The sequence below is a fragment of the Vombatus ursinus genome, unplaced genomic scaffold (assembly GCF_900497805.2).
Source record: "Vombatus ursinus unplaced genomic scaffold, bare-nosed wombat genome assembly UNPS02008996.1, whole genome shotgun sequence".
Taxonomy (NCBI): Eukaryota; Metazoa; Chordata; class Mammalia; order Diprotodontia; family Vombatidae; genus Vombatus; species Vombatus ursinus.
Genome location: NW_020948774.1, coordinates 2,763,461 through 2,773,616, shown reverse-complemented (window position 1 = coordinate 2,773,616; position 10,156 = coordinate 2,763,461). Strand labels below are relative to the sequence as shown.

The window sequence follows — 10,156 nt, the reverse complement described above, 5'->3', positions numbered from 1 at the left end:
TCTTTCTTTCTTTCTTTCTTTCTTTCTTTCTTTCTTTCTTTCTTTCTGAGGAACAGAGGGAACAGAGATCAAGAAAAATCAGCACTAAAAATAAAATTGAATTTAAGGGAGGGGAAAGGCTATTAGTTTATATGACCCTGAGCAAGTCACTTTAAATGTCTTAGCCTCAGTTTATCTGTAAAGTGGGGATAATAATATTTGTAGCACCTATATTCCAAGGTTTTGTGTCTGTGTCAAACATTAAAAACACTGTATAAATTTTTTTCAGTCACCTGTCATGAATTTTCAGATTCATAGAGATAATACAAAGAAAAAGTCACATTTCCTATTTTTTCTACTTCTTTTTCTTTTTTAGTTTTTCTGTAACAAAAACAAAAACAAAAAAGCCAGAATTGTTCACTGCAGGGTAAAAGCTGTAGTTCTCTAGGCCATTCACTGAAAGATTACATGGCTATAAATCCATTCTTCAGTTTGACAAACAGTATTTGCTTTTTTGAGATAGGCTCATCCAGTTTGGGATGTCTGAGTTTTCCAACAGAGGTAGCCCTTGAAGTAATTTTTCTTATTTTACAGTAGTTAATGAAGTAGATGTTCTCCACCTCCCACCCCCATTCTCTGGAAGTAAAGTAATATAGTCTCCTAAGCTGTTAACAGCACTGCTAGTCTGACCACATGCACATTTGATATTTTAAAGAAAATGTTCATTTTATTCAAGGGAAACAACTTATTGTCATTTGTAGATGGTTATCGTGAATAAAGTGTGGAAGAGAGGAGAGACTGGCAGACTGTTTTAGGACGGGTTCCACAGAGTCTTTATATCTTGGTGATGTCACCAGATGCCCCTGATATGGTTTTCATCTTTATATATTGAGTTACTTAGGTGTTCAAAGTTGATCCATTTTTGAAGAGCTGATTAACACTTAAGCCAAACTTAGAAAAGACTAAATAATAAATCAAAACAGCAGGATTTTTTCTTTATTTTGTTTATTATTTTTTCCCTCTATATCTGTGATTTCATCACTATATGTTACTTCCAGTAAGGGCTCTGTCTTTACTAATTGAGATCAGCAAGTGTCTTTTGATTTTTCTTCTCAGAGAGTTGTCTTGGACATGCCCAGGTTCACATACAGAGGCAGATCTTGAAGCCTTCTAAGGCTGGCCCTTTATCCGTTACACCACACTGTCTGTTTTTTGTTGATCAATTTATGAAAGAAAATAGAGGGGCAGCTAGGTGGCACAGTGGATAGAGCACTGGCCCTGGAGTCAGGAGGACCTGAGTTCAAATTCGGCCTCAGAAACATAACACTTACTAGCTGTGGGATTCTGGGCAAGTCACTTAACCCCAATTGCCTCAAAGAAAAAAAAAATTATTTCAGAAATGCTCGTTGTATTGTTCTCATTGATTTACAGTGTTGAAGAGAAACTCCACAGCACACTGCATTGTTTTTATATCTGTTAAAATTACTCCAGGGCATGAACAAAGACCCTGTCATAGATAGAAAGTTGTTTGTCTTACGTTCTTTACACATACTAGTCCGTTTAAAAAAAAAAACACCTTTTTTTGTTGTTGTTTAGTCGTTTTCAGTCATGTCTGACTTCATGATTCCATTTGGCAAAGATAATGGAGTGGTTTGCCATTTCCTTCTCCAGCTCATTTGACAGATGAGGAAGCTGAAGCAAACAGGGTTAAGTGACTTGTCCAGGGTCACACAGCTAGTAAGCATCTCAGCTTTTAATTTACTTAATATATCTGAAAGTTGGTATAACATTTTATGTTTTTTTTTTAAATATCAAAAAATAAATTTAGATTGTAACCCAGAAGGGGAACACTATGATGAATTCTTTATTTTAGTTCTTGACTTTATCATAGAATGAGAGAATGTTAGAGCTGGAAGAGAACTTGGAGATTATCTAATCCATTTTTCTGATGAGGAAATTTTTGGCCTATAGATGAGAAGTTACTTGCCCAAAATCACTCAGTTGCAGAGTGTGAGACTAGAATTCATTGATTCTCATCACCTCACACCTGCACTATCACAACAAATTACTTACTGGGTCTGCCTGCCTCAAGTCTCTCCCTACTCCAGTCCATCTTCCATTCATCCACCAAAGTGAATTTTCTGACAATGTGACCCCCTCACCCCAGCCCACCCCCAACTCAATAAATTCTTATGTCTTCCTATTACTTCTAGGATCAAATACAGAATGTTTAATTTGTTATTCGAAGTCCTTCATAAAGTATCTCCCTCCTCTTGTTCCCGTCTTCTTATACCTTAATCCCTACCCTGTATTCTTTGATCAAGGAACAAGACACTTCATCTCTCAGTTCCAGGCATTTTCTCAGGCTATTCCCCATTCCTGGAAAGTTCTCCCTTCCTATTTCTTATCTCCTTGGCTCCTTTAAGTCCCAACTGGAAGCCTTCCCCAATCCCTCTTAAATCTAGTGCCTTCCTTCTGTTAATTATTTCCTATTTATCCTGTAAATAGCTTGCTTTGTGTGTGTGTTTTTTTTACATGTTATCTCCCCTATTAGACTGTAAGCTCCTTGACTGAAAGCACTCTTTTGTCTCTTTTTGTATCCCCAGTGCTTGACATAGTACCTGGCACAAATGTTTATTGATTGATTGACTCCAGTCCACAGTACTCACCATTACAATATCCTTCCAACTTGTCTTTTAATATTCATTCAGGCATACTGAGGAATGCAGTAATGTTTCTGTTTGTATATGGTTAATAGAATTGTTTTTGTATATTCTGAATGGTGCCTAACATTTAATAATCATGATAAAAAAAAAGATAGTGTTCATATATTTTGCAGTATCACATAATGGCTCTATAAATCTTTTTTTTTTCTAATTGTGGGGAATAATTGCACAATTTAGGCTTGTGTAGCAGGTCTCTTCTATATGGCCAGAACATGGAGATAGGTAAGGGTAGGATTTGGTGATGTGGTTGATGAAAAAAAAATTTCTATTCTCTCAATGCTTAAGGTATGATGCTATATCCTTCCTGGATTTGAAATGGAAAATAGAATTGCAGTTTGATATTCAGTGAACTTTTTTTTGTGTCTGTTTTGTTTCACCCAAAATGCTGAGGGATATTAAGGAAATATAAAACCTGGACTCTACCTTTGTTTTCAGTCTGGGTAAGAAAATGATGTATCAATATGACAAGGTAAGAATAACGAAAAATCTTTGTTTCAATCAATATAAGATAGTGTAATATAAACTAACTACAAACAAACCTCATGTCATCGTTCAGAATGAACATTCCAAAACAGTATCTGACAATTACCATGTGCCTTGACTAATCCTTTTCATCACTATATTGCTAAACTCACTTTCTTGTCTTTCACCTCTCTACTCTTACGTTATCATGGTTTGCTTTGGAACTGGCTTCATTTTTTCTAATGTGCCTTGCTTTTCTTTTTACTAAGTTGCTTTTTTTTTATTTTTTGTTTTTTGTTTTTTTCAGAGTTCGTCACTTCTCTCTCTGGAGGTGGATAGCTTTTTTCATCATGAGTCCTTTGGAATTGGATCATTGTCTTAATCAGAGTAGCTAAGTCATTCACAGTTGATCATCCTTAAAATATTGCTGTTACTGTGTACAATGTTCTCCTGGTTTTTCTGAAGTCATCCTGCTTGTCATTTTTTATAGCACAGTAGTATGCCATCACAATCATATACCACAGTTGGATCAGCCATTCCCCACTTGATGAGTATCCCCTTGACTTCTAATTCTTTGCTACCACAAAAAGAACTGCTACAAATGTTTTTGTACAAATAGGTCCTTTTCCCTTTTCTTTGGTATCTGTAATAATAGTAGTAATAGTATTGCTGGGTCAGAGGGTTTGCATAGTTTTATAGTTCTTTGGGCATTGTCCAGACTGTTCTCTAGAATGGTTGGACTAGCTCACCACTCCACCAATAATTAGTGTCCCATTCTTACCACACTTCTTACTAAGTTGTAAAGAAACCTTGAGGCAGTACAAGAAGCTGTACCAGCTGACAAAAAAATTAAATACTCATTTTTAGCCATGTTGTCCCTTTACTCTAAGTCTAGGTGCATTAGATTCTCCTTCAGCTTCAATACTTATAAGAATATCAAGAGAGAGAGATCATTAATGAAAGTGAGAAGCACTGGGAATTGAACATGGAAAAGAATCTTTCAAAACATCTATTTTTAATGTATTGTTAAATTTCAATGGGTATGATAATAACAGTGATGAGAATTTGCTCAAGGCCAACCCTTTGCCTGGGGAGAGAGACAAGAGACAGACAGACAGAGACACACGGGGTGAGTAGGGGGAGGAGGGAAAGAGCATGAGAGCATGGCACAGTAAGGAAATGCCAGCCAGTTTATTGTGACAGCAACACTATCTCCCACAAGACTAACTTAGTATGAACTCTGTAATACTGGCCAATTAATTCAAGGTTTTAATGTTAATTGCATTAGCACTGCAGCTAATTTTATAATCCTGAATCTAAGCAGTAGATGAAAAGGTATAGGCTTCCAAGCGACTCCACTTGAAGCCACTGTGATGACAGCTTGGCAAGGAGAGGCACCTGATCAAGTGCACCTCTTTAAGACTACAAGTTTCAGAGGTGGTGCTGAAATGCACTGGTAGGCAAAGTTTAGCTATTTCATAGAAGTTGCTCCCAATAATGGTGAAATCACAGGTCCAGTCCAAAAAAAGATCATTACAAATTTGGAAATTTTTTCACCAATTATAGACAAAGGCTTTCTGCTTGTTTTTATCAAGGATAACTTCAGTTGTAAGTCACATAACATGTTGCCAACAAGTGTAAGGCAATCATAGAGTAATAATTTTATCCATAAACCCAGTTTAGATGAAATAAGGGTTGAGGTTGAGGGGTTCTGCAAAATTGAAAATCCTGAGGTCATTGAAAATGTAAATTACAAAAAAAGTATACCCAAATTACTAAGCAGATGATAAACAGCACTTGATTTTGAAAAAAAAAAAAAGGTAGGCATGCATAAACCATAAATCTGAAAAGCCCTTTTTGCATTTGATTAACGTTAACTTGAATCCACCTAACAGACGAAATGCTATTGTAGTCTTAAGAATCATAGCATGAAAGGTAGTAGAATCAAGGAATACCCCTTAAGAACACCACTATAGCAGAAGAATCTTGAGAAAGTTATTGAAGTTCTAGAACAATGCATTGCAAATACCTGTCACATCTATTTGATAGTACATGTAGTAGAAAAATTGAATGTGATATTCCCCCATTAAAGGAGACAACAAAAAAGGAAACATTTGAAAGGAAATCTGGAAAATAAAGGTCCACCAGAGATTCTAGATTCCTTTGTTCAGCTATTGAAAGTAACAGTTTCAAAATTTTAAAATATGTAAGGAATGAAAGCAATATAGAGGACAAAGTAACATTTCAACATCTCTCAGAAGATTATAGAGGCTTGAGAAGTGAAGAAATTAAAGTGGAAAGAAACCCAGAGGATAGAGGATGTAGAAAATCTCTGGTTCTCTATGTTTATGGGAAAAAAGTTAAATCAAATCAAGTAAGAAATAGAAAGCTTGTGCACTACTTTTAATATATTGAACAACAGAATTGAAACCCTGCCTTATTAAGATCTATAAGTATTATTTCAAAGGATTGAAATAATTCACAGTTATTATTTCACAGTGATTATTACATACCAGCAAAGCACTTTACCATCTTTCTCTCTGATATAAGCCTGTTCTCGCTTTTCTTACCAAAAAATAAGACCATTAGTGGCCCTTCCAAATATGGTCCAGTTTATATGTAAGTATACTTGAAACAAAGCATTCAAAATTTTGTCATTTTAAGAAATATGTAAATTCATGAAAGCAATATATTATTTGAGGAAGGAAATAGATGTTGCAAAAAATCTTGACAGGTTCCAAGGATTTTTTTTAAATTGCATTGTTATTGGCAAAGCTGCCCATAAGCAAGGTAACTCTACTCATTCTTAATTATTATAAAGGTTTTGTCTCAGACACATACTTTTGGAATATACATGTACCACAAATATATACAATAGTCCCAAGTATAGTTAGAATGCTAGTGTATTTGTTGTCCAAGTAGAAAAATGTTCTTTTGAATAAAGAAAATGTCACTAACTTAGCAATGTCAAGAAAATTAATATTAAATGTGACATTTTTCAGGGAAGCAGTTTAAACACGTGATGGTTCTTAAATCTATTATCATCTCACCTAAATTTGAACTACATGACTTCTCAGTTAAAGTATTAGGACCAAGTATCTTATTAATTGCTTCATGTGCACAAATGATGTCAGAACTTCATTTGGCCTCAATAAGTGTAAAATTCTTAATGTGCACCCAAGGAAAGATAACGACTGGGGGCTTCAAGATAGCCAATTGACTTGACTGCATTTCAAAAGCTCTGTCTGTAACTAATGTCATGTTGGAGAATCATAGAGCACAGGGTATTGAATAATTTGTATAATATCTAATATTTTCTGTAAATAGCATCATAAAAACTTCCTTAAGAATTATGTCTTACATAGTGATCCTCTTCCTTATAGCTTCTCTATATTTATTAGCAGCAAAAACAACATTTGTTGACTTTACTAGGCATTATTAAAGGGATGATAGAAACGAAATAAAAGTCTTACCTACAAGGAGTGTGCGCATAGAACTCATGCATGAAAATATTTGAACAGCAACAAATAGTCATGACTACTAACAAACTTTGTGACATTTGAGAAATCACCTTATCTTTCTGGAGTTACTCATCTCTAAAAGAAAAGTGTTAGACAAGCTAAAGTTCCTTCTAACTTCTATATTTCTATAGTTTTGTTATTCTAAGAGATGGTTTCTTCTTATTTGTCCTGTCATTCTCATTTTCTTCTCTTTTTTTTTTTTGGGTGGCAGGTACAGTTTACTGTTGTATTAGAGCACATACTATTGGTATATATAATATAGGGCACTATTCATTTATTTAGTGCCTGGTATATGCACAGTGTTTTATTAGGTACTGTGAATCATGGAGCTATTTGCACGTTGGATAGAGCCTTTGGTCTGGAGTCTGGAAGACCTGAATTCAAATCTAAATTCAGATACTTACTAGTTTTGTGACTCTGGGCAACTCACATAACCCCTTGGCTCAGTTTCCTCAACTATAAAGTGGGGATAATAATAGCACCTACCTTGCAAGGTTTATTGTGAAAATGAAATGAGTTAATATTTCTAAAAAGTGCTTAGCACAGCGCCTGGTATATAATAGGCACTTTATAAATGCTTATCTCCTTCCCTGACAAGCCCCTACTGGTATGTTTTATATTAACAGCTCAACAGTTGATCCCATTAGCTCTTAGCAGAGACATTTATTACTAATATGGATTAGCAAAAACAATAGCTACAAAAACCACCCATAAGGCTGAGGTATACTTTACCAAAAATATGCATAGCATGTGGGAAGAATGATCACACACAAGGAGACATGTAGTTGTGAGACATGAATGTACAGAAAACACGTGACTGAGGCTACTCACTACTAAGATTCTGCTGGGCTTGGAAGTCATTTCTCTTCTGCCATGTTCTCTCAAAGTTTCCGTCTTTCCACAGTCTTTGCTAGCTTAGACATTCAGCCATGCTCCCAAGCTCTGCTCCTCCCTTCAACTCAATTCTCAGTTTATGGGGCTAGCTCTCTCTTCTGTCTTCTTCAGAGGCCTTATACCTTGAAGTCACTTCTGGCCTCCAGTTACATGTGTGGCTGGAATCTATGTCTCTGCTCCTTCAGCTAGGCCTCAGGCCCTCTCTAAGTTACTCTTCAGCTGCTGTATGAGGGATCTCCTAGACAAATAGCTCCACTTTTAAACACATCTTTCTCCTCATTAGTTATACTTAGATCTACTATTGGTCTGGAATACCCAAAGTGTTAACTCTCTCCAGGACAGTAGGTCAGTGGCCAATTTTTCTTTGTCCGTGGTGACACACTAACATCTCATCTTCTGTGATTATGTCCTATGAATTTATAGTGTCTTAGATTGGGAAGGGGAAGACACTTCTCTCCTTTACCCCAACCCCCTACTCCCCAAGAAGTCAATCAGGAAAAAAAAAATCTCTTCCTATTAGATTGTGAAATCTTTAAGGGGAGAGACTATGTCTTACTCACTTTCTGTATCTCCCCAAACTACCCAGAGCCTAGCATAGCAAAACATAATAGTGGCCTTTTTTGAATGAATGAAAATTGAGATTAATAATTTATGTACTGTTCTTTTCATTATTGCAAAATTATACAGTTAAAACTCATTTAAGCTTAATAGTAGCTTTTAAAAATGTAATCTGGGAAAGGGAATTATATCTATAGTTCTTCCAATGCATAAGTAATGTATATTTATTTTGTTTTTGTTTTCCAGAACTATACTCAATATATTCCACTGTCCATATATGATCTGCAGACTTGGATGGGCAGCCCTTCCATTTTCGTCTATGATTGCTCTAATGCTGGCCTTATTGTCAAGTCCTTCAAACAGTTTGCACTACAAAGGGAGCAAGAGTTAGAGGTGAGGCATTCTAAAGCAGAAAGGATTCTCTTAAGTTTGAGGTTCTTGGTTTTGTTTTGGTTTGGTTTTTTTCCAGGTTGTTCTCTAGGAGGTAGTTTTTATTTTCTTCTTTTTCTTCTTTTGATAGGGTTAAAAAATTTTCACAGTGCCCAGATAAGCTTATTTGATGGAGGAGCCCTTGATATTGAAATGGAGTCATACTGACTTATTTTCATAGCCTGTTGTACTTAATGTCATTTTTAATTTGAATGTTAATTAAGTGATAACATTAATAGAGTCAATTTGTACCCCAGTGGACTATACCACTCAGATAAATGTGAAAACAGAGCAGACACATTTGTTTTACAACAACTAAACCAATGTCTGGGTACATGCTCTGATTCCATTAGCATACTTGCTATTGTACCAAATACATTGGTTTTTTGCGTTAAAAAAAAAAAGGAAAATTAAATGATGTAAAGCCAATCTAAACAGAATTGCCATTAGTGGCTTTTAAAAAATGGATTAGAGAATCACGGTTGTGTTCTGATAATGAGGAAACATCTTGCTTGGTTGTTATAATTAATATTTGATGTCTGTATTAAACAGTAAATTCTGAAGAGAAATTAAAGAGTTTGTTTCAATTAAGAGACCTTCCCCCTGTGGAATGCATAGTAGTGCGACCATAGGGATCAGGAGGAAGGAGAACTATGATCCTCAAGGAATAGATGAATTCTGATCAGTTAAATCACAGATAAGTATAAGTTTAGGAGCAAAAAACTTGAATGGTCTCACAAGTATTATTAGGTAGATTCATTTTTAATATGATTGGGGTTTTTTGAGTTCCAACAGAGGATATTTCTCAAATGATCTGCTGATCACTTGAAATTCTGTTTGGTCGTATATATAATTAAAGTTTTTGAAATGTCATTTTATTTTTTGTAAATTAAAGCTGCATACAGAATTATTATATAAGGTTAACTGACAAATATAAAACTTCTCATTCTTAAAAATCTCATCAGGTGCGGCTAATAATTTTTTCCTCATTTTATAACAAGAAGAAAGAAGATCAGTTTTCCCTCTTCAAATTCTCTCACAGTTAGGCACTAACCCAAGAGACAGATTATCTAATGAACACAAAAAGAAGCCAAAAGCTTTGAGTGATACATTTGCCTACCCCCTGGTCATTCAATAAGTAATAAGGAACATGTTAATTTATCTCAAGTAAATAAAATGTCAATATAGCTGACCTAATTTTCAGCATTGATATTTTTAAAAATTCTGTTAGCAATAAATTTTTTAAAAAACTTATTATTTTGCTTATTTTATTTTTATCTTTTTTTTTTTGATCATCAGTCTTTCATTTATAACAAGTAGTATTTTTTTTTTTTAAGGCAATTGGGGTTAAGTGACTTGCCCGGGGTTAAGTGACTTGCCCAGGGTCACATAACTAGTAAGTGTCAAGTGTTTGGTCTGAAGTGGAATTTGAACTCAGGTCCTCCTGACTTCAGGGCCAGTGCTCTATTCACTGCACCAGACAAGTAGTATTTTTAAAGAAAAAGAGGAAGAGGCAAAAATCAATTTCACCTTATTAGTTGCTTCACCAAGGCACCCCATATATATGCCAAGTATTACCATTTTATG

General features: G+C 35.1%; 1 protein-coding gene across 2 annotated transcripts in view; it reads left to right on the top strand.

The window, feature by feature from the left end:
• Positions 1 to 10,156, top strand: part of RPTOR (regulatory associated protein of MTOR complex 1) — a 488,176-nt gene that overhangs the window by 183,459 nt on the left and 294,561 nt on the right. Inside the window, exon 5 of one of the 2 annotated variants that reach the window (XM_027850143.1) lies at positions 8,387 to 8,533. The exons of the other annotated variant lie outside the window; for it this stretch is intronic. Coding sequence (XP_027705944.1) covers positions 8,387 to 8,533 — 147 coding nt within the window. The remainder of the gene's footprint in view (positions 1 to 8,386; positions 8,534 to 10,156) is intronic. 2 annotated transcript variants of the gene reach the window in all.